This window comes from Tachypleus tridentatus, chromosome 7 (assembly GCF_004210375.1).
Source record: "Tachypleus tridentatus isolate NWPU-2018 chromosome 7, ASM421037v1, whole genome shotgun sequence".
In the NCBI taxonomy this organism is placed as follows: Eukaryota; Metazoa; Arthropoda; class Merostomata; order Xiphosura; family Limulidae; genus Tachypleus; species Tachypleus tridentatus.
This window is the reverse complement of record NC_134831.1, coordinates 155,434,814-155,459,697: the sequence shown is the minus strand read 5'-3', so window position 1 is coordinate 155,459,697 and position 24,884 is coordinate 155,434,814. Positions and strand designations below refer to the sequence as shown.

The following is a 24,884-nucleotide window of genomic DNA, read 5'->3' as shown; positions in this document are numbered from 1 at the left end:
ATGTGGTATATAAATATCTTTCGTATTAACGTTATTATGTAGCATTATATTTATTATTTGTTGTAAATATATATATATATATTATATAGTTAACATGTGACCAAAATAATCTAATAAACAATATATTTTCTTGGGAGACAAATGTGACATTTGTAAAAATATAAACTTATTCGAAAATTATTTTGAAACATAGTATTACAAATATAAGATAGTTTTTGTGCTTATTCTCGTCACCAAATTTAAGACACAATATGTAGTGAATTAGTAGTAACACTTTTGTTTGATTAGACCTTACTGAGATTCGAGCGTGAAATAACGAGTGCAACGATTACGTTTGTTTTTTTTTCTTCGTATAATGGCGCATTTTGGACTCTTAATTCGCTCGAAGATTGGGAATTTTCTCCAATCTCAAGAGGTGAGATGTTATTCTACAGTGTTTCATTTTGGTAAAAAGAAGCAGTGGGAACCAGAAGAAAAGAAAACTCACACTGGTCAGGTAAGTTTTTTTTTTTTAAATAATAATATACAATTGTTTACCTCTTTTTTTTCTTCTGGAGTTTTAAGTTACAATACAACAATAAAACTTAAAATAGAATTAGGCTAACGCTGTAAGTACAAAACTGAAAAGTACAATTACCGTTGAGACCTAATCTGTTTTTGAAATACTGTTTTTATATTCTGAATCTAAACAATATTATGTTTGTAAAGTCCATTGCGTTTCATGACTGCATATAACTTTCCCTAGCTATTGAGAATAATTGCGGTAGTTATTATTATAAGTTAAGGCACTGCTAGGGTTTTCGTGTGTTAGAAATAAAATAAATGATTTTATCCCCCACTCCTTCTTTTTTAACTGTATTGACATCAACAACACTTTATAGTGCTTGTATTGCAGTTCTGTAACCATATTTATAATTTACTCATTTTGTGTGCGTGTTTTCGCATAGTAAAGCCACATCAGGCTATCTGCTGAGCCCGCTGTTCTCATTTTGTAAAAATCGAAGTGGAAAATGTATTTACTTACTATGTAAAAAACTAGTTCATAGTATGTGATAACTGCATAGACTGTTACATTTCACTCAAAAAGGAATACAAATAGAAAAAACAAAACAGAGTAGAAATGATAATTTAAAATTGGAACACTTCCTAACTTTGACAATACATTAATTCTTAACTTAGTTTAAGGCAATGAACAGTATATAAAAAAGAGGTTTGTAATTTGTAATATATTCAGGTTCATTGTGGATATTGAGATATAGCAGAGTGACTTAAATTCATTGGTTAGTAGTGTAAAAGAAAAGGGAATTGAAGCCAGATGTCTGAGAGCATAAGAAGCAAAATAGTATAAGAATTACTTACTTAGGTATTGTGAGTTATAATTAGAAAAATTTTTTGCTTTTCAGTGTTGAGTTTTTCATAATTATTTCTACTGAAGTTGTATTCTTCAGTTAACATAATGTTTTGGGACAACAATGAACCTATTGGTCTTCCTTGGCTGTTCCATCCCATAAATGAAAACTAACTATATTTAAAAAAAAACAAGTCATGCCTCGCAATTCATATAGTTATCAAGCTTTCTTCTAAACTCATTTAAATGTTGTGCTTCCATAACCCCTTCTAAAATCAACCATCCTGATAGAAAAATAACTGCCTTAGCTAAAGATGACTCCTACCCTTCCAAAATTTATATTTGTAACCCCTAGTTCTACTATTCTCGCTGTTAAGTATGAAAAAAAAAGAAGATGCATCCATGCTATCAATTCCCTTTACAACCTTAAACACCTCAATCAGATTCCCTCTCTACTCTTCTTTTTTCAAGAAAAAACAATTTGAAATATATCAAATTCTCCTTATATGGCAACCCTTTCATCCCAGGCATCATTCTAGTAACTTGTCAGTGAACCTTTCCAACAATTCAATGCCCTTCATAAGGTCAAGATCCCACAACTGAACACAGTGCTTCAAATGTGGCATAACCAGTGACCTATACAATGAAATTATAACCACTTTGAGACTTGTATTCAGTATTTCTATTGATACGACCTAAAACCATGTTTACCCTACCACCAGCACCTGCACACAGTTTGGATGGTTTAAGAAAATGATCAGTCATTATACCAAGATCCATTTCTTTTTTTCTTAACAATGTCAAGGTTATTTCCATCCAATTTATAATTCAAATGATCATGACCCACATGAGCATTGCCTTGCATTTATTATAATCAAAAATGATTTGCCACTTTTATCCTCAATTCATTTAATGATCTAAATTATTTTGTAAAGCAGCAACACCCAAGATCTTAATATCACTAGTAAGTTAAGTAATTTACTGACCAGTTTTTCATTTGTGTTATTGATGTAAATGAAAAAGAGGAGAGATCCTAAGACTGAGCACTTAGGTATCTCACTTGTAACATTAATCCATTTTGACTGAATTCTGTTTATAATAACCTTCTGCTTTTATCCAATTAGCTAATTTATCCTCCAAACCTATAAAAATAATTTTTTTACAAGCCTTTTATATGGTATCTTGTCAAATACTTTCTGAAAATCAAGATACAGCAACCCAGGGGGATGCAGGTGACCCCCACAGAATGACTTGAAAAATTTCACACGTGCTCATCACCTATATAATGAAAAACTGGTAGATGAGCACATGTGAATTTTTTTAAGGCATTGTGAGGGGGTCACCTGGAAAATTTTCCAAAATCTGAATGATTTGATATGGAATGACCCAATTGCAAGATGGTAACAGTTTGAGAGATTCAGAAGATGAACAAAATGGAAAAGATAGTGAGGAAGTAGAAATTCTAAGCCTCTGTTGGGCCATAAGATACATGTACAAAAATGTAATTCAAGTTAGTTATATGATAAGACAAAGTCAGTTAGATGGCTAGCTTAATTTAGACTATGTGGTTGTGAATTTTAGCTATAAAGAGCATATAGTGGAGATTTTTAAAGTGAAAGTATCACTGATTATGTTGCAGTAATAGAATAATTCATGTTTACTGTTGTGTTCAAAAGTAATTGAACAAATGCAGAATTTGATGAAAAAAACAATTATTTAAGGTTTGGATTCTTCTGTGATAACTGACTGTGCAACAAACATTTGTATATAAATTTGACTTGTTTTATTATATTATTTTTGAACAAGTGTACTGTGTACTGTTTCTTTATGGTTGAAATTTATTGCCAACTAGTAACAGACACCTACTGTAAAGAATTGGACTCATACATGCATAAAAAATGGAAATTATATGAGGCAAATGACTTTTCCTTGTGCTCTCACAAATATTGCATATTGATCATTTATATATACAACTTTAATGAATTTAAGTAAAATCAAACAAAATTAAAATGAAAAGTTTGTTTCATCATTGAAGCAATTTTATACATAACTCTGTCTTCATTCATTACTGCTTTGATGATTACTTCACATTTACTTTATTTTAGTTGATTGCAAGTAAAAGTAAGAAGTTAAAAACAAGTAGGTGTCAGTAGACTACTATTACATCATTCATTCAGTCTCAAGAAAAGTGAGGACGACTGAGAACTTTCTGGCAAAGTATTTGTTGTGCAACTCAACTAGAGTCCTGTGTTCTGTCTACTAAAACATTTGAAAATTGATTTGGTAATTATTCTCTGCACGGTTTAAGCTTGTTAATTTCAACTGAAACTACTCTGCTGTTACTTTTCATTGGAAGACATTATGTATTAAATGTATTTCATTTAAACTTACTTATTCAAGAAAGGTGACTAATGAGAATAAATATAATTACTTATGTTTAGTCTAAGCCTAAAAATACAATCAGATTGTTGCATTGTTTGGCACAGATATAATTTTTAGTTCAAGAATAATTATTGTATTTTTTGCATTTTGATATAGGAATGGAGTAAAGAAGATTACCGACTTGTTAGATTTGTGGATCGCCCAAAACAGGTGTGCCGAGATTTATGTTACAAACTAACTTACTTGTAGTTGGTGTTGCAACTGTGGCACTACACTTAGATTATTGTACTTATTTGAACTGATTGTTATTTTATGTAAAATATGGAAATTTTGTGTGAAGACACTTTCATACATGTGTAAATGTATATGTACAATTATTTATAATAAACATACATTTCAAATTAAAATATATCCACGAAAGGGTAGCAGCCAATATAAATGTATACTTTTATATTTTTCAAAGAAAACATACTCTTTTTACTTATTGTTAACTTGTAGCTATTATATTTTGTGTACGAATGAAGTGTATAAACATGAATAATAATATATGAAGTATGTGTATAATGTATACTCTTCATTTCATGTTTCTTTGTTTTTCATGAGTTATTGAGACAGTAAAATTATCATTTTATTAGTAAAACTAAACTATTTCTGATAATATTAGGTACAATCAAAATATTCTAATCTGTTTTCCAATGATACATGAATCATTTTCACATTGACAGATTCTAAGTTTTACAAATCAAATACACAAATTATACCAAATAGTTAAGAATTTTATTTGTTCTTGGTAGGGTGAATTTTGAAATTGTTTTGTAAACTGTTTTTGCTCTAAAATACATTCAGTTATAAAATATTTCCTTGCCACATGCTTGGAACATTTTTAATTAAAGTTAAATATTATTAAATGTGGCAGTCAATTGATCATTTGGCTCTGTAATTGATTGCATTCAACTAACTGATTATTTTTGCACTTGGATAGGTGGAATGATTGGAAATGCTAACTCTAGCTAATTGGTTATTTTCTTCTTGTAACACTAATTTATTTAAGTTGAACAATCTTGAATTAATGAAAAGCAATAAGGAGAAATCGTAATGGCATTATACTGATTACATGGATAGCTGATTCAAAAGCATTAATAATCAGAAACTGTAATTTTTATTGACTATTTCATGTTATACTGGTCAAAGTAATTGATTCTCATAGGTGATAAGTAATGTTTAATTGAATTTATCACCCAACTTTAGAACACTAACAATAAAAAAGTGGTGCCTTTCTTGTAACAGTAATGGAATAAAGTAGGGTTGGTAGATATGGATAAATGAGCAATTTTCCATTTTCTATAGCTTGAACTGTTGTAATTTAAACTATCATATATTTTCAGCAAATTTGCTCTACTGGACTCTGACTTTACATACCAAGGCAATTCATTAAGAAATACAGGAGGTATAAAATGTTCAGTTTTGTTTGAATTTCTTCCTTTTTGTACCGAAAGTGTGGAAACTTTATTTGATAGAAAAACATATTTTCATGGATATTTAGAAATTTGTTATACTGATAGACCTTTACTTTACAACCTACAGTTGTGTCTCATATTTGGTATAAATACTAAATATAAGCCATTTGTGTAAGGTTATTCAACAAAAAACCACTCAATATTGTCCAGAATATTTGCACACACTTATAGCAGTTTCTAGCTCAAGTTTTAAAAAGAATAGTTGAATAGTTATTATTGATTGCCAACTTTTAAGCAAAATTTTGCCAAATTTATGAAATTTTCCTAATTAAAGAGTATTTAGCATTACATGATATTAGATTAGGCAGTTAGTATAAATAATGGTGCTTGACATGGCTATACCAAGTGCACGTGAATGATGACAAAAAAAACTTAATCTAGTTTTTGTGGTATTGCCATAAAGGAACTTATTAACATTGTTTTAGAGAGAAAAAGTACCACAATATAATTTGAAGAATCTGGTGGATTCTGCAAAGTATAGGTCTGTTATGAATAATAGGATTGCAAATCTAAAGTTCATGTTAGTTACTGTTGAGTATCACTTTCTTATTTTTTGTGGTTTGTTGGTGTCTATTGATAGAAAGTCATGATATGTAATTATAAACACCTAATGTTTGAAAAAAAGGGTGCATCCAAAAAGAGATTGAGCATATGGCTTAAAGGATTGAAATCAAAATTGGATTTGTTCTAGACATGGCTTTATCAGTGAAGGAAAATTCTTGTCAGTGACTACTCTAAAGTCTGGTCTATTAGAGACTTTTTTGTCTCTCTTCACCAGTCCTTGGTTTCCATTTTTGTCTGATTCTGATACATCTGTTATTCAGATTTCTTCCTTTTCTTTTCCATTTCATTTGTTCTCCTTCATCTTCAGTGTCTGAAAGATGTGGACTTAAATCTTGTGGCCAAAAAAATGCCATTGTTAGGGTGTTTACCCCAACACCTGGTTATTTCACTGCACTTTTTCCACTAAAAGACCTTTCCAGCAGACGACTTATAGGGATCCTGACATTTCTTTAGGTCTCCCTAATGTGAATTTCCCCTTTCTTCAAGTGGAATACAGGAGACTCTGGCCACTTACCAATTTCTAATTTCTGGGGTGGTGGATCTCAAAGTTTCTCACTGTTATGCAAATCACAGTAAGATGGGAAGTAGGGCAATGGTGCAGAATGCCATTCACCTCACAAATGGCTTGTGTCCTTTTGCAACAGAAAAGGTTTGCTATCTCAATTTCTGTCTATCCAGTTGAATCAAAGTACACACACACACCAGACAGTGTGATTACACCTTACCCACTTTTGCTTATCACTGTAACATTTTTGGGTCTTTTTATCATCCTTCTGTTTCTTTCTGGGCAAAGAATATACTTTGTTCAAGATGTGATTTTTCACAGGTGTGTTCCTATGGAGCCCTTTTTGAAGGGTGTAATATCCTTTGGGCTTTTTTGACAGGTGCTTTTTGAAGAGGGCTCATCTTATCTTAATTTTGCACTGGTCTTTCCATTATTTCATTGTGGGATTCTAGCTATTCTGGTTGTGTTGAGGTATTTTCTCTGAAGTTAAATTTCAGATATTTCTGTTATTCATCTCCACACACCTGTTCTCTCCATTTCCACTTTCTCCTTGGCTCAGTTAAGAATGAGGCTATTTCAAAATCTATCAAAAGTTAAAGTACTTTACTTTCTTTGTATACAAAAAAATTATGAAAAAATAATCCAATTTTTAATATTATATAAGTTTCTTAACTTCTTAATTTCATAAGGCAATATTTTAAAAAATCCTGAATTTTGCCTAGTGTGAGAATTGAGAAATTTTCTTTCCAAGCATCCTTTTTCTCTAATTTTTTTACTACCCCAACAAGAAGTAAAAATATTAATGTAAATTACTTATTATAATGTTCTTAGTACTTACACAAATCATAATTTTTAAAACATTCAGTGTTGTTTAGTTACAGAGAAGTAAAATGGAAACTCTGATCCCTCTTGGCCTGCCCATCTGTCACATTTTTTTTTCCAGAAATAGCCAATAGTTTTCTCTGACACTCAGTACTGTATTATTTATAACCAATAGGAAGTCAGAGTTTTCATCTATTAAATGTATTCTATTACATTGCTTTCTAAACAGAGAATTGTTAATACACTCTTCAGTACAAGCTTGATTCCTCTGAGAAACACATCAACTAGCTTAGCTGAATTTGTAATGGCTCTTGTCACACAGAAATTCAGAAATATTGTGATATATGTATATGCAAAAACGGCTCGTTTGGGTTGAGAAAATATTTTACATAGAAGAGTGAACAACCCTGACGATGACCGAAGAAGGTCGAAACGTTGTTCGCTCTTCTATGTAAAATATTTTCTCAACCCAAACGAGCAGTTTTTGCATATATATTTCCCTACAAGTGGGTTTTCTCGACATCACTAAATATTGTGATAGTTATGAGGCATTGTCTACCTTTTTGTATTTTAACGTTGTTTCTTTGATGCATTACTCAAACAAATAAAAATTTCATGCAGTTATTATTATTATGTGTAAAAAAAAAGAAAAATATAGTTAGGTGTCATCATCAGAAAAAAAAAGCCCATGGAAGTACAATTTTCTTGTTTTTAATTTTCATTATTCATTTCTTATAATAGAAATAATGTTTAAATTTTAATTATTTCTGTTATAAGAAATAAAGAATAAAAAGAGGATTTACATGTGCATTGTCAGATCATGTCAGTTACAAAACAAGTCTGGTACATGATCAGAGTAACTGAAATCCTTCTATTTGCTGTGCTGATTATGGTATTTTATATATTTCTTTAAAAGCCCATTCTTGGGATTTTTAACCTTGTGATGACAGTATATTACATTGTAAGTAGAAACTCTTATGAATGTTTTTAAAAATAAGTAGTTTCAGAATAATAGAACATTTAATTTTGATTAAATTTCATTTGTATAATCTTTAGAACCTTATAAATAAATAGAAGAAACTTTTGAGGTAAATATGTCTTATTTTACACAAACTACATCTTTTATCATCAACGTACAATGCAATTAAGTGTTCAAAATTAACAAATAGAAATATGTACATACCTTTCAAATTTTTATAGAAATCCACTAGAATAGCCCCTCACTGTGGATTCGTGTATGTGGTGAGGGGACCTCCCAAGGAAGGTTCTGTTCTTTCAGTTTACCTCCTCTGGGATCTAAACATCCACCCATGTGTTTGCTGTGGTTAGCAACCCGTGAAGGGGAAGAGAGGATCCTGGTGGTTGAGAGGTCCAACCCTAACAAATCACTTTGGCCTTGAATTCCTGTAGATGGGTGGCCTTGGGGTGGCCCCCCTTGGGTCAGTCGGCTGTTCTACTTGGGCTAGGGTCAACCAAATACTAGTGTTGGATGTTTTCAACAGGTGTTGTGGGCATTATATCTGATGCTAGTGTTTGGGTATAGTGCACACGAAACCCTGGCGTTGCTGCAGTGTCCTTGTTTGACATTGTAGTGCGTCCCCTCGTAGGGCTCCATGGTTTGTGGGGTCAGTGAGCACTGAAATTTCCCTCTCATTATTATGGATACTTTGATTAAAAATCCTGGCGTTGCTGCAGTGTCCTTGTTTGACATTGTAGTGCGTCCCCTCGTAGGGCTCCATGGTTTGTGGGGTCAGTGAGCACTGAAATTTCCCTCTCATTATTATGGATACTTTGATTAAAAATCCTGGCGTTGCTGCAGTGTCCTTGTTTGACATTGTAGTGTGTCCCCTCGTAGGGCTCCATGGTTTGTGGGGTCAGTGAGCACTGAAATTCCCTCTCATTATTATGGATACTTTAATTAAAAATCATAATAAAATAGTGAAAAAACAGTCTACACTTAAACAACCACATCTTGAAGATTCTGAGCACCAATCCTCATCATTTGTACCACCTGTTGTACCTCATTTTCTCATATTGCATTCACTTTCAGACAAACCTTTCGGGCAAATGTCTCCCTTTTTCATTCAGAAGGAACAAGAGGGATTAGCTGGCTCTCCAAAGTCAGTATAAAAGCTTCAATCTGGTGACATATTGGTGGAAACATCCACATCTCAACACAGTGAACTCCTCTTGCATTCAGAGGCACTTGGGGATATACCTATTGAGGTTACACCTCATGCTACTTTGAATTCATCATGAGGAGTTATTGTTGAGAGGGATTTGAAGAACATCCCAGAGTCGGAGATTCTCGCTGGTTTCTCCACCCAAGGAGTTTCTGCAGTGAGGCACATGTTCATTTGCAAAGATGAAATTATGGTGCCGACCAATGTCCTCATTCTCACATTTACGTCACCACGTCTGCCTGCCACCATAAAGGCAGGTTATTTTAATTGCAGAGTACGGCCATACATTCCAAACCCTCTTTGATGTTTGCAGAGTCTAAGGTTTGGTCACTCGAAGATGTCATGTAGAGGTTCCTTGATGTGTGCTCGTTGCAGTGACAAGGACCATGATGCCTACGAGTGTGAAACGTACCCTCATTGTATCAATTGTAATGGCTCTCACTCATCCTACTTTTGTTCTTGCCCTAAATGGTTGGAAGAAAAAGAGGTGCAGCATTCAAAAATGATTCATAACATTGCTTATCCTGAGGCTCGAAAATTGCTGTCCACCATCTTATCTCGGACATATGCTGTTGCACTTCATTCCACAACTGCAGTGGGAGTGCAGACAGATCTCTCTGTGCCTCCAAAAGACTTGTTCTCCAAACAAATGAAAAGTCTTTTGACCTCCAGGGTTAAAAAAGTTGATGCATCAACTTTAACACCTATCTCTGTACCTTATATACATTCCAACAAACCCCAAGATCCACATTCTTTGGTTCCAGGTACAGGCATTTTCTTGGATACATCTTCTTCCCCCACCCCAAGATGCAAAACAATCATTCATTTATGTCCTCAGTCACTGGAATCCCCTTCCAACAGCAAAGACCTGCCCAATTGTCCCAGGGCAGGATCCATGGAGGTTGATAGACCTCCGTCAAATAAGGAGAGTAAGGAAAAAAGATGTGGTCATAAACAGAAGGGTTCTCCATCTAATACGTCTACATGTAAATAAAAATGGCCATCCTGATACAATGGAACTGACAAGGTTTACATTCTCATCTGGATGACATCAAAACACTGATTGCTTCCTACCATCCTGTTTGTCTTTCCTTACAGGAAATATTTCTGAAACCTGCTGATACTGTCACCTTTCAGCAGTTTTCTTTATACAGAAATGATAGGCTATGTGATGGACGAGTGCATGGAAGGGGTAGCATTGTTGTTTGATCAGCATGTGCCCACGCTGTCTTTACTACTCAACACATCATTGGAAGCCGTAGCCATCTGTGTTTCCTGTGGTCATACCATCACTGTTTGTTCTCTCTACCTGTTACCTGGAGAGACATATGATCAATTAGACCTTGATGCTCCCATTAAACAGTTGCTGTCTCTTTTTTTAATCCTAGGGGATTTTAATGGACATCATCCCCTCTGGGGAAGTGCTATTATTGATGGGAGGGGCCGATCTGTAGAGCGGATGCTCTCTGATCACAACCTTTCTCTTTTCAATAGCAGTTCTTATACTTATTTTCATGTATCTAGTCAGTCCATCACTGCTATTGATCTTCCAATTTGCTCCCATTCATTATTTTCCCATTTTTCATGGAGGGTAAACAATAATCCACAAGGCAGTGATAATTTTCCTATAATCTTGAGAGAGACTGGCTGTGGTTGATGCCACCTGACCCACGTGTCCCAGTGGAAGCTGGATCAAGCAAACTGGCCCTATTTCACTGCTCTTGCATAACTTTATCCTGCTATCGTCTGTAAGCCTTCAGCCTGTGGGAGCAGTAACTGACTGTACTATACAGGCAGCTGCTAAATGTATTGCTAAAACCTTGACACGTTTTCCATGATATCCTCGTCTGTGGTGGAATCCTGCCTGCCACATGACATGGAAGGCTCAAAAACAGGTCTGGGATACTTTTGAAAAGTATCCCACACTCTTGCACTGCATCTTTTTCCAGCAGGCCTGTGCACATGCTCATTGGGTAAGAAATAAAAGCCAGAAGGAGTCTTGGATTAAGTTTGTAACCATCATATATTCTACCACCAGTTCCAAAGTCATATGGGACAAGATTTGAAAGGTCAGTGGGCAATATAATTCTATCCCCTTCTCGATCTTGCTCTCTGATGGCCAGAAATTAGCTGATACCTGGAGCATGACACACATTCTTGGCGAGAGCTTTTGCCTCCACCTTCTTAGCCATCAAGACTTGGGTAGAGCGATCATCTCTTTCCTTTTGAGCTGATTGTCTCTATGACTATAATCATCCCTTTACACTGGTGGAACTCAAACTGGCCCTTCATTGGTCTGGCAGTACATCAGTTGGACCTGATGATATACACTACAAGATTCTGCACCATCTGTCTCGTGCTTCTCTTGCTATTCTTCTGATTGTTTTTAACCAGATCTGGCAGGAGAATGTTTTTCCTGATGCTTGGTGCCAGGTGATTGCCCTACCTTTCTCTAAGCCTGAGAAGGAACCCAAGATTCCTTCAAACTATCATCCAATTGCTTTGACAAGCTGTCTCTGTAAGACCTGAGAGAGGATGGTTAATGTTTGTCTTGTTTAGTTCCTCAAATCAAACAACTTCCTCTTGCCCATCCAGTGTGGGTTCCAACGATAGTATTCCTCTGTGGACCACCTGATTTGACTTGAAACGTCGATCACAGAAGCATTTCTAAAACAAGAACATCTTGTATCAATATTTTTTGACGTTGGGAAGGCTTATGATACAACATGGAGGTATGGCATTTTGCGAGACCTCCATATATATGTATTACATGGCCATTTGCCCAATTTTATTAATTTTTTAATGGACAGGAGATTCCAAGTTCATGTGGGTTCGACACTTTCCCATTCTTTTGTATAGGAACATGGAGTCCCTCAGGGCTGTGTTTTGAGTGTCACACTTTTCAGTATAAAGATTAATGCCATTACTGAACAACTCCCTCTCACTCTTGCAAACGGGCTCTATGTTGGCAACTTTCACATCTCATGTCAGTTGTCGAACAGGAGGTTTATTGAGCGACAGCTACAGACTGCCCTCAATCTATTACTGAAGTGTACCACAGCAAACGGCTTTAACTTCTCTCTCTCTAAAACCATTTGGATGCACTTTTGCTTCCAAGGGGGTATTCACACTGATCCTGAACTCTGTATCGGTGAAGTTGTGCTGCCTATGGTCCCTGAGGTTAAATTCTTGAGGCTTATCTTTGACTGTAAGCTGACCTTTATACCACACAATAAGCAGCAACAGATCAAATCTACAAGAGCACTGAACATCCTCCGTGCCCTCTCTTCCACTACTTGGGGAGTGGATCGATGTTCTACGCTAAAGATATATCGTGCTCTTTTTTGATTGAAACTTGACTATGGATCACTGGTCTATGGCTCTGCCAGAACCTTGGCCTTAAAGATACTGGACCCCATTCACCTTTAAGGACTTTAGCTCTGCACTGTGGCTTTTTGCACTTCCCCAGTTCAGAGCTTACACCAGGACTGGAAAGGCCAACATCAGGTGACTAACGCTGCTGTTTGAATTACCCATTAGTCATTCTGGCGAGTTGTTATTAATATATTGCTACACGTCTTGAAACTTTTATTACTTTACTTTTTGATAACGGCCATAATGACACATAACTCAGAACCAGGACTGGAAAGGCCAACTTCAGGTGACTGACAGTGGTTCTTGTACTTACCTGTTAGTCTTCCTGGTGGGTTATGATAATTACCATTATGCTACAGAATGTCCTTTACAACTTCTCTTACTGTAGTTTCTCTCTTAACGTTATAGACTAGATGTCAACATTGGTTTTATGCTATTTATGTTTTTAAACTTTTTTTTTTACCTTCATTTCCTTTTATGAATTTTACTACAATTTACTTTATACTTTTACCTTTTTACTGGATGTTTGGTGCAGATAGCCTAGCTGCTTTGTGCCATAAAACACTAAATCAACCAACTAACCAACCTTTCACATACATCCCACTGATTTGCTGGTGTTTTCAGGGTTGTATACGCCAATTCTGAAATATGAGTATTGTGCTGCAAGGGTAGAGGAAGCTACCTACACTGGTATAGAGGATGCAGTGGGGTTGGTGGAGGGTGGTTGCATGATCAACACATTGCTGCAATGATACAAAAAAATATAGGGATATAAAAGACTTGTGTGGTCTTAAAATGTTTACCAATGTCCAGAAAGCAAATGGAGGTCAAGATGGTTGTAAGTGTGTAGATAAATATTTATCTGAAATACATTTTTAGATTTAGAAAATGTTAACTTGTAAGGGTACAAGTGAACTGTTGCAGAAGTTAAGGTTTATTAAAATGCTTGGATCATGTGACATGAAACTTCAGTTTAAGTATTTTTTGAAAGATTTCCTTTGAAACAAAGTAATTAAAACTAAGATGAGATAAAATTTCAAGTTATAACATATAATGTTAATTTGTTTAAAATACACTTGTCTTAAAATGATTCAACTAAGTTTTGCAGGTAATTGTAACATGCACAGAATGAGGTTAATGGGTTTAAAAATAATATTTTAGCTATAGAGTTAAGGAATACTGTTATATTTATGATTTTTGGACTGAGTTAAGAAGTGCTAAGTAGCATGAATGTCCTCCTTAAATATGATCCTCTGTTGTATGTTATTTACAACCAATAGAAAGCATAGGTTGTAATTTATCAAATTATGTGTTTTCTACTCTACAGAGAATTGTATATTTTGCTTCCAGTTTAAACTTTATTTCCATAGGAAACACTGATGAGCTTAGCTGATTTTTTTACAGCTCTTATAGCATAGTTAAAAAGCCAGAAAATTTGTGCTAGTAATGGGACATTGTTTGCTTTTTATATATTATCATTCTGTGTTCTCTGGTACATTATTTAACTACGTAAAATAATTTAGTGCAGTGGTACCATTAGTGTATAAAAAATAAAAAAATGTCGGGTTAAGTCAATGGCAGTCAACAACCAGCAACAAAAGAAATTCTGGTAAGTACTTTATTTCTTGTTTCTCACATATATTCTTTAATCATTATTATGATTCTAACTAAGATATAAAACTTGAAATCTTTTGAGGTTAGATTAGTTAAAATAGGGCGATGATGGTAAGTTTTCATGAAGTACACATGCAGTCTAGGAGCCCATGAGTTATATAATTCAATAAGTAATGTGAGCTACACATACATCAAATGATTTACAACTTGTATAAATATGAGTTAGATGTGGCTTTAAAAGACAACACATATAATAAAAAGTTAAATATAAATGATGTATATTGTTACGAGTTTAAAACTATGTTAGAACTTGAATCATTCTAAAAAGAAAAAAAATGGTAATTTAGATTTAGTATGAGTTTTTTTCATTTTTTTTTGTGGTAATATGGTTGTTCAAACTGACTGCTTCATATTGAGTTAGGATAGATTAAACAGAATTAAAATGTAAAGTTTGCTGAAAAAAAAGTAATTTATTTAGGAGGTTTTCAGATTACTCAAATGGAAATTTTGAAATGAAGAAAAGTATATTTTATCATAACATGATAATAACTTTGCACTTGGAGCATTTAACACTTTAACTCAATACATAAATGGAGAAATTTTTATTGAAAATGCTCACTTAACAATTTTGAATTTTTGTATACCAGTGACTCAATGACTAGTTAAAGCTTGTAAAATTTCCTGAAGATATATAAAACATATTAGAAATTATTATGTGGAAACTACCAAATTCAATGTGAGGCCAAAACCTTGACCAGTTTGAATGAGCCCATATCAACTTTCCAGTTGGAATTAATTGATGAATAGACAATCAGCCATTTTACTGATGTTTATTTTGGTTCTGTATTCAAATTCACATTGTGTTTCACACATCACATTGATAGATATACACTGTTATTTTAAACATAGAACTAAACATCATATCTTTATTAAGCCTGCAGCAGTCTCCAATCATATAAATTCTTTGTTCCAAAAATATATACCTCCACTCCCACTTGTAGCTATTAACCAACTGCCAGGGTTTCCTTTTTACTCATTTAAGCAATGGTTTTTTATACCCCACTCAGTTATTCTTGGTGATATTTTCCACCTACAGCAATGCACCATATTGCCTGATACTGTATATAAGCACCTCATTCAGATTATTTCATTGCTTTTTTTTAATAACTGTCAGAAATGGTATTTGTAATGAGACATATTCAGATCTGCGTTGATCCTGTGTGGGGCTCTGAGGCCGCACTTGAGGGCAGTTCTCGACATTTTGGAAAGTCCTTTCATTTTCTTTATCCTCTGTCTTCTTCCAGTTTGTTGGATTTAATCTTTCACCCCCGTATAGTCAGTGATAAGTTTGAGGATTTTTTACGTACTTTGATTTTCTTTCATTGGTTCTTTGAGTGTTTATGCAACTTAATTGATGGTTGAAAGGTCTGGGAGGAATTTTTTTTCCACACCTAGAAATTATGGTAAATGCTGAAAGGTTTCCTTTTCAGTTACATAAAAGGACAGTTAGGTTTTATCTGGCATGCTGTTGGAACTTCATGATTTTGCCCACCACCACTAGGTGGATGCATTTTTCTGAATTTCAGATATGTTCTTCTCCTTTAATTTTGGGATTGTAAGGTGGAGTTTGTAGTTCACATATGTATATGTCTGTGTACACTGATGGCACAGAGTAAGTCTACAGATGCAAAATTCACCTTCAGCATTTTGTGTCCTTTTGCTTTTCTTTGTTCAAAACTCAAGATCACCTGTTTTATTGAAAATGAGGTTGATCCATTACTAGCATGCATGTTGGTTCACTTTTCAGTTTCTGCATTCCTCCTGATTGTTGTGAGTTTCAACTTTCATTGGCTCCTACAGGGGTGTCATAGATCCACTCCTGTTTGTGAGTATTGTTTCCCAACTTTAGCTCCTCAGTTCATTTGTACTCACAATATATGTTCTTTATTTTCAAGGTTTTTACTGGTTAGTTGGATCTCCAGCAGCATTGGTTATTGTAAACCTTTCAGGTGCTGTGGAGGGTGTAGTTCTAGGATTTCTGAACATGCAATTAGTCCAGAAGTTTTGCAGGTTCTTGGATTGCAATTAGTCATTCAGTTTGCATCTTTCCTGCTATTATTCATCAAACCTATAGGGTTTCCATTTTTCACAGTTTATCACAGGATTTGGAATGTACAGTTATGACAGAAAGTGTTTGTACCCCTGCATCCTGAGTAGTTTTTTGCTCCTAACTTAAAAACTATCATGATTAGGCTAATAGATGTATCATATATTATAAATATTATACTAACACACATCTACATAAATTTTTATGTAAATTAAGCACACAACAAAATATGTGCAATCCTGATTGCAGAGGAACCACACAAGTGTTCTGGAGTGGCCATCTCGGTCACCCAGTCTCAATCCAATTGAAACTGTTTGGCATGAGTTGAAGACCAGGGTTCATCAGCGTCATCCGACAAACTTGCAAGAGTTGGAGGCCTTCTCTAAAGAAGAATGGAAGAAAGCACCAGTCAAGTACTGTCAAACGATCACAGAGGGCTATGAGGAGAGATTACGCTGAGTAATTCACCTGAAAGGCTACACAACTGACCATTAAAGTAGATGCACAAACACTTTCTGCCCCTCCTATGTTTGGTTATTTGTTTATAAACAGTTTATTTGTCATTCAATTTACATAAAAATTTATGTAGATGTGTGTTAGTATAATATTTATAATACACTATAGTTTCATTATTCTAATCATGATACTTTTTAAGCTATGAGGAAAAACTACTCATGATGCAAGGGTATGAACACTTTCTGTTGTAACTGTAGTTGTAAGGTTATCTAAGTCTGTTTGGTCTGGCAGTTTGGAGAAAGCTGGGCTGAGTCTTCAGATATTTTATTTCTGTTAGTTGTTAAACCTATGAAAACAGGAGATTGGATTGGTGTTCAGTCATCAATCTTTTTTATCTATATTAATACCTAGATTATCAGGACTAATCTTATCACCTATCTAGCTTGCCATGTTCCATGGGTGATGCTTGTAGTAGCAGGTCCTTTATCTCAGTTCATACAGATTCTCTCAACAGAATAAATGTTGCATCACAAAGCTCAGTTGCATTTCTTCTCATTTTGAAACTGTAATTAGTGGGTTGGTCTCTCATTGGATCTCCAAACTATTAACAATTTGGTTTCTGGTATCTCATCTTTGGACCTTTGCCATAAATGCTTTCCATCTGGATAGGACAAGATTACCACTCTGTCTTCTCTCCACTTCATATGTTACCTAGGGTATGAAATATGATTTGTTTCAACCTATTGCAAGATCCACTTGAGAACACCAGATTAGTAGCTACACCCTGGTTTCTGCTTTTTCAATCTCTTCTTGTGTTTCCAACTCCTTTTATACTTTGTGTATTTAAACAGCTACATATCTTTCACCATCTTAGCTTAATTCACACCACTTCTTTGTTGTTGCCATTCTCTTATCCATTTGGCATTTTTTCATTTCCTCCTCCTTTTTTGTGGTTATGATCAACTCTTACAGTTCTATAAATCATTAAGGGGATACTTATCCCATGACTGTTTGCTTCCATTTCTTGAACCTGCTTTGTGGACTTATTCCCATTGAATTTATCTCATGTATAGTCATGTGCTTGGGGCTCTGAACTTGGTAGATGTTTGCCTATCTTAGTCAAGTAGGGTTCTAATCATGGCATAGTAACTCCACCACCCCTACCCCTCCTCACTTGTCTGTGTTGGATTTGCTCTCTGGACATGTCTCTTATTGATGTCATCACTACTGTCAACACTGTATTTCCCCATTCCTGGTATCCAGCTCCTCACCTTTGTCTCTATCTAGAAAAGATCTTTCTTCCCCACTTTTCAGTTGTTCTGGAGGGTGTTTATTTTGTACATTTTGTCACATCAGTTTCTTCATCTGTTTTACTCTCATTTTCACCAATCCTTGAATGATGTCCTTCAGTCTGGCATGTAAATGAACTCACATTGGTTTCCTTTATCTTTGCCATCTGTTTGTTTTATTTGCTGCAGGATTTCAGCTTCTTCTAGTTGAGGTTTTTTCAATGTAACTACATATTGATTCTGAAAAAGGGAAGTAACTTTTCTTCAGAGCCTTTTTTTTCCTTTACTGAATCCCACAAATTGGTTGGTGTTGCCTCTTAAGACATGTCTATGTCAAAAATTGCATTGGACTAGGGGTAATGGAAAGCATTTGCTCCATTTACTCTGGCTCCACCAGTACCCATTGTTGAGATGTGTTTTGTAAGAGTGCTAGAGATAACTTTGTGATATGCACAAGACTCGGTTGTCCTATCCGTATTATACTATTCCATGGACTGTCATGCATATTTATTTAGTTTGTTCTAGTCAGTTTTTAAAAGTAGGGTTTTTTGTTCATCCACTGTAATATCTTCAGTAAAAGACCTTTTCGGTAAGTGTTCAGTTGTAATCCATGGACTTCATGTCTCTTCAATGAAAATTTCTCAACTCCCTTCTTTTAGTAGAGCATGTGAGAGACACTTGCTACATACCAGCTACTAGCCACTGGGATAGTGGATCTTGGAGAATTCCATACCAGTTTACACAGCATTAGTGGGAAGTAGGGCAGTGGTGACACTGTTCATGTAGCACAGATCACCCCTCACATGGCTAGTGTGCTGTCCTCCTGCAGTGAGAGTTTACCCAGTGAAGTTGAAGTGAGCCATAGAGCCTGTTCATGTCATAACCACACTACAATTCTTTGCTGACTGCTTGTTTGTAGGTGCTCAGTTGGTCATGATCAACTCTTACCCATCTCTCTGTAGTTTCTTTGTTGTTTGTTTTTTTCCTTCTGTTTCCTTCTGGATGAAGAGTTATACCCAGGTCATGACAAGATGTGGCCTTCCACAAGTGTTCCTCTATGGACCCGTTGCTACTGGGTATCACACTCCATGAGTTTTCTTTCAGGCACTTTCTGAAGGAAGCTTACATAGATTTACTTTTTTGCTCCAACCCCTTCATCATTTGAGTGTGGTAACTTAGCTGTTCTTTGTGCAGAAGTGAGGCATCTTCCATAAGATAACCTTTTCATTATCTGAAAGTGTATTCCTGATAGTTACTTACCTTTCACACATTTCCACAATCCTTATGATATCTAGGATGAAACAAGACTATAAAAAATAACTTTGTAGAGAAGTTGACTTTGTTTCCTTGTTAATAGTGAAGTGTGAAAACTAATAACACATTCTATGTTGTGTAAAAGAAATTGGGAAAAAAAAATCACAATGGAAATTGAAAGGTAAGGTATTATGTTTGTTCTTTATCAATCTTACTTTTATTAAAGGTTGTAACCAAATAGCTTGTATTCAAAAGTACTTTGTTTACAACCTTGTATTAGTATTTTTATACATTTTACAATACCATGAAATGCAACAAGTACACAAAAATTTTTGAGGCTCTTGAAATCTGGCTGTTGGTCCTTAAATTTTGTCTGGATAACTTTAGGAATCCTGCAAAGGTATTTAGATTTTAAAATTAATATGTGTGTGTGTAAATTTTCATTGTATTGTGATATATTTATTATATATTGTACAAAGTTTCACAGCTCTCATTAAATGCATGTAATTCTTACATATTTTTATATTTCCAACTTGTAATCTTAACCACACAACTTGAACTAAATATTGCCTACTAACAATGTGATGCTCTTACTATCACATCGTATGTGATATGGACATGTGACCACGCTGTATAAAGTGTATCATGTGGTATGAAGCTGAAGTTTTATTTACTATCACTAATTAATAAATGTGATTGTATTGAAGTGATGCTTGCATTTAATACTTGCATGTAATGTGAAACAAACATATAAACATCATTTTTTTCATGTGGTACAGTGTCACTGATTACATACACTTGTCAGATTTGATAATAAATAACTTTAAAACAGAATTGTCTTTGAGAGGTGTAGAGATATTGATTTTGTACTTTTCAAATGTCAAGTAAATTTTATGAAAATTTCTTATGGTTTATTATTGATTACCAGAAGTTCAAGCTCTATCACAATGAAGTGAAACATGAAACTACTTAAAGTGATACAGAATGTTTTGGTTTAGATACTGAATGTAATATATATAGATGTATAGTATCACTTGAGAAATCCTTAGCCTACTTGTATGTAACTTTAAGTTTTATGTTTTAAAGCTACATTAACATATGAAATAACACATATATAAATGCATAGAAATGTATATTTTTCTTTTGTTAAACTTGCATGTAATAGGCTTGTGACCTTTTTCAAAGACTGTCAGTTACAGATATTTTCTTTTTTTTTTTTGTAGATTAATACAAGATTTGCTATTAATCTAATTCAAGAAATTCCTCCTAAACCTGTGGACTCTCGAGTTACTTGGTGCGATGGTGGAGGAGGTCCTTTAGGCCATCCAAAAGTCTACATTAACCTGGTTAGTCTTAATGAACCATATAATGCAAATGAACTGTCATATTCTTTGTTCATGTATTTGAAAAACTTAACAAGAGATAAACTTTATAACAAAACCAGACTGAATATTCACACTAAGAAGGCTTTACAAGAAATGGATATGTAAATGACAATTTAGTTTTGTTATTAGTGTTACATAATTTACAGAAGTCAAAATTTGCCTTATAATTTTAATGAAATTGTAATTTTGCTGGTAAATATATTGATTCAGAGTGACCTAACTTCTTACTTGTTGAGGGTGGAAACAGATACTCTAATCTATCTCTTTTGTGATTTAGGCACATAGAGGGAGTCACATTCTTCATGTGGGTTTACTATGTTTCTATTGGTGGAGAGGTTATGCATGATGATTTACATGAAACACGTTAGATTCACTTGATTACAATAAGAGGGGTGGAATGGAAGACTTTGGAATTGAGTAAAGAAAAAGTTGGCATACAGAGGGTGGCAGTGAGGGAGAATAGCTAATCTTGTGAGTGGACCAATTAAATATGCATTTTCAGTATAGAAAAATTACAACTTTAAGCATATGTGGATGCTCTAGCCCACAGCACCCTACATCTTTACCTCCTTTTGCTGATGCAGCCAGATGTAGGAAGGTGATTGCTTACAAGAAAGAAACAAAACAAAAGTATTCCAACCCCAAAATGATGTTTTGATATAAATACAAAGATGAGAAGGTATTACTGTACCAAGCTCGACCAGTATTATAAGCATAGCTCCCATATTCTCCTCTTCCATGCTACTATGTGAATTTTCATTAGCCCTGAAGTGATCCATGCAGTAGAAGGTCTAATATAGGAAAGATATACAATGCCCAATAATTACCGTTACTTCCCCTATGATAAATTTTAGAAATGATTTTTTATTGAGAATGTTATATTATCATTTAATTAAATATTTAAATTATTTTATAATAAATGTAAAAAAATATTTATACAAATTTGAAAATAGTGATTTAATCCTATGCCAAGAATTTTTTGATGAAGGTTTCACATTCTAGCATTTCTAAGTTTAAGGTCAACCATCCCCATGTGCAAAGTCAAAGCTGTGTTTGAAGTTGAATGGCATGCTTACAAACAATAAAAACAGGAGACTTTACACTTTCAGTTAGATACTGAAGAAACCTCCACCACGTATAGATTTGTTGCATGAAATACAAAAGAAGATTGGTTCATTGTTTTCATGAGGTGCACTTGGTTCTTGGCAAGTGTCTCTTCCCTTGTATGTATCAGTTTGCTAAACATTACAGTTGTATTTATGTTTTCCATTTATATTTTAACCCTTTTTCTCCTGGCCAAGTATAATGTACATGAGTGAAGTATTTATACTATAACTTTTGATGTGCTACGTGTATGTTCACAAAACTTGGTAGACTTTTAGCAGATGTTTGAAGTGTTTTGTACACAAAGTAGTTTCTGTTGGTGAATTCATTTTTACGAAAGATTTGTTTGTGACAATATTGAGTCCATTTCATTACTAGTTTGAATGAGAAGGGATTTTTCATATTATGAATAAAAAATTATTCTTCATCTTTAAATACATTTCAAACATTTGTTTCCAATAAAACTTTATATTCTGTCTGTTATTTTCTCCACCCTAACTACATGGGGTCTACCAAGTTGACCATTCACATAGTCACCATAAAAAAACTTGGAAATATGAACTGTGCTTGTTTTTTTGTTCAAGAATGACTATAGATTGACACAAAAAACATATTTGTATAAATAGCTTAAATCTTTGAACTTTATACATTCATTATTTTTATTGTACTGACCTTCCAGTTATACATGGTTAACAGTACATTGAAAAGGCATATGTGCATTCTTGTTACCATATCTAAGAATATAAAACTTTACAAAGTGATCTGCTTTGGCTGTGTTTATGTGAAAAGTACAGTCACATTTTATTTATAATACATTATTACTATTTACAAATAAACCCTTGAAGTTATTTTTCTTAAAACACAGAACAGTAAATAAAAGTATAGCAAAATATTATCTCTTTTAGTTACAAACTTTGTGCTTGTTTGCTACTTGTCATAGATTGCTAGTCCTATCAAATTTCACACATGTAGGTTGTGAAATGAAATAACTTTTAGGTTTTATATATACATTTAAAATAACCAAAAATCATAAATTGTTACATCAGTACCATAAAATTCCACTATAATTTGTCAAACGTACTAACTAAACTGTATTTAGGTCTGAAATCTTGAGCTGAAAACAAATCTTACCAGCTTAAAATCTTGGATGGAAAGAATGAGTTGGTGTCATTACATTTTAAAATGGCTGAAAAAGCCACTAGATGGACATTTTGAGCTTTCAGTTAGTTATTCACATAACATAAGTAAAAGTACGTGTGTGTAAGGGAGTGTTTCCAAAAATGGGAAGAAGTGAGAGTGGCCATTGTGTATGTTTTAGAACATGAGTAATGTTTCAGCATATAGAAAAGATAGGAGGCTATTACTCTATATTCTAGCTGTTAAATGTCAATTATTTGAGTTCCAAAGTCATACAGAAATATAGATTTTGTATTTTGACATCGTAAACATATAATTTGAGCCAATGCTCCATTCAACATACCAAGTGGCATAAAAAATCTGGAATTAATTGAGTGTGTCCTTCTAATATATACTTTTAAATTAAAAATTTAACTATTGTATATAATACTAGAATGTTAATTATAGTCTGTAATTGAATACTAAAGTTATTGACATAAATTCATAAAATAATATTTCAATGAAATTTTGAATGCAAGTCAACAAATGTGATGACATGGCTTTTAACCCATTACCTATCATAATATGGTTAAAGTTTTGTTCTTGAACCCTTTAAAAATCAAATCACTTTATAGACTGATATATTAATATTAAATATTAAAAATTGTACATTATTACAAATTATACAAAAATGTGAAATGTAAAGTCATTTCTTTTGTCATAAATATTAATTTTAGAATGATTGTTAATCATCTCATTGTTTAAATCTAAATAATGTACTTCAAATTATACAAAAATGTGAAATGTAAAGTCATTTCTTTTGTCATAAATATTAATATTAGAATGGTTATTAATTATCTTATTGTTTAAATCTAAATAATGTACTTCAAATTATACAAAAATGTAAAATGTAAACTTATTTCTTTTGTCATAAATATTAATTTTAGAATGATTATTAATTATCTTGTTTAAATCTAAATAATGTACTTCAATATTTGATGTAGCAGTGTTATCAGTCTTTAGTACTGCAGGATATATGTTATTTGTGTAATTACTTATTTCTGGGTTAATACTAATCAAATTTTTAATACGTCTGTATGTTAAGAAAAATAACTCTGAGTTTGAAAATTAATGATTTATTTTCGTTATAGTGAAGGTATAAATTGGTAACCAGGTTGAATAATTACTATCCATTGGTATACCTATTATTTGTAAATAAATATACTCATCAAAGTAAATATAGTTGTTATGTATGCACAAACTAAAAATGCTTTTAATCTTATAAGCACTAAGCTTCCTAAATTAAACATTACTTCTGTTCACATAAATTGTTAGTTTCATTTAGTGCTGCTCTGTATGTGCAAAATTTCTTTTGCATTCCACTACCCTTGAAGCTCCCACTGATTCAAATGGGTCTTTCTTGCAAATCATCAGGTGACAACCCTCCAGCAATAAAAATGTAACACATGTGTATGTGCCTATTTCTATTCAATTAAACCAAACTGTCACTTTTCATTTGGCAGTGTTTGTGTTGTAACATTTAGTTTGTGCTCTCTTCAAGTGTTCATTTTTTTTCTGTATCTTTGTGTTAATTTCTCTCAATAAGTTGACTTTTTTTTATACAGTAGTATTATTTGTAACTTTCTGAGTTATTCAGAAGTGGAATTATTTTCTATTTCTACCCTGTTATAGAACTTATTACTTCATTGCAAATACTTTTTATTTGTTCATGCCAACACAGTTGTGTTTGGTTACTCATTTTGTATCATGACTCCCGTGTTACCACTTCAGAGGATATACATTCTAGCAGTACATTTACGCAGGCTTCAGGTATTGGTACTTCATGGAAAGAGTTTTTTACTT

The 24,884-nt window shown here is 33.6% G+C and overlaps 1 protein-coding gene across 1 annotated transcript in view; it reads left to right on the top strand.

Annotated features, from left to right (window-relative positions):
* Positions 1 to 222: 222 nt before the first annotated feature.
* ND-13A (NADH dehydrogenase (ubiquinone) 13 kDa A subunit) overlaps positions 223 to 24,884 on the top strand; it is a 35,324-nt gene continuing 10,662 nt past the window's right edge. The window contains exons 1-3 of the mRNA XM_076514909.1: positions 223 to 496; positions 3,887 to 3,940; positions 20,640 to 20,762. Coding sequence (XP_076371024.1) covers positions 356 to 496; positions 3,887 to 3,940; positions 20,640 to 20,762 — 318 coding nt within the window. The 5' untranslated portion in view covers positions 223 to 355. The remainder of the gene's footprint in view (positions 497 to 3,886; positions 3,941 to 20,639; positions 20,763 to 24,884) is intronic.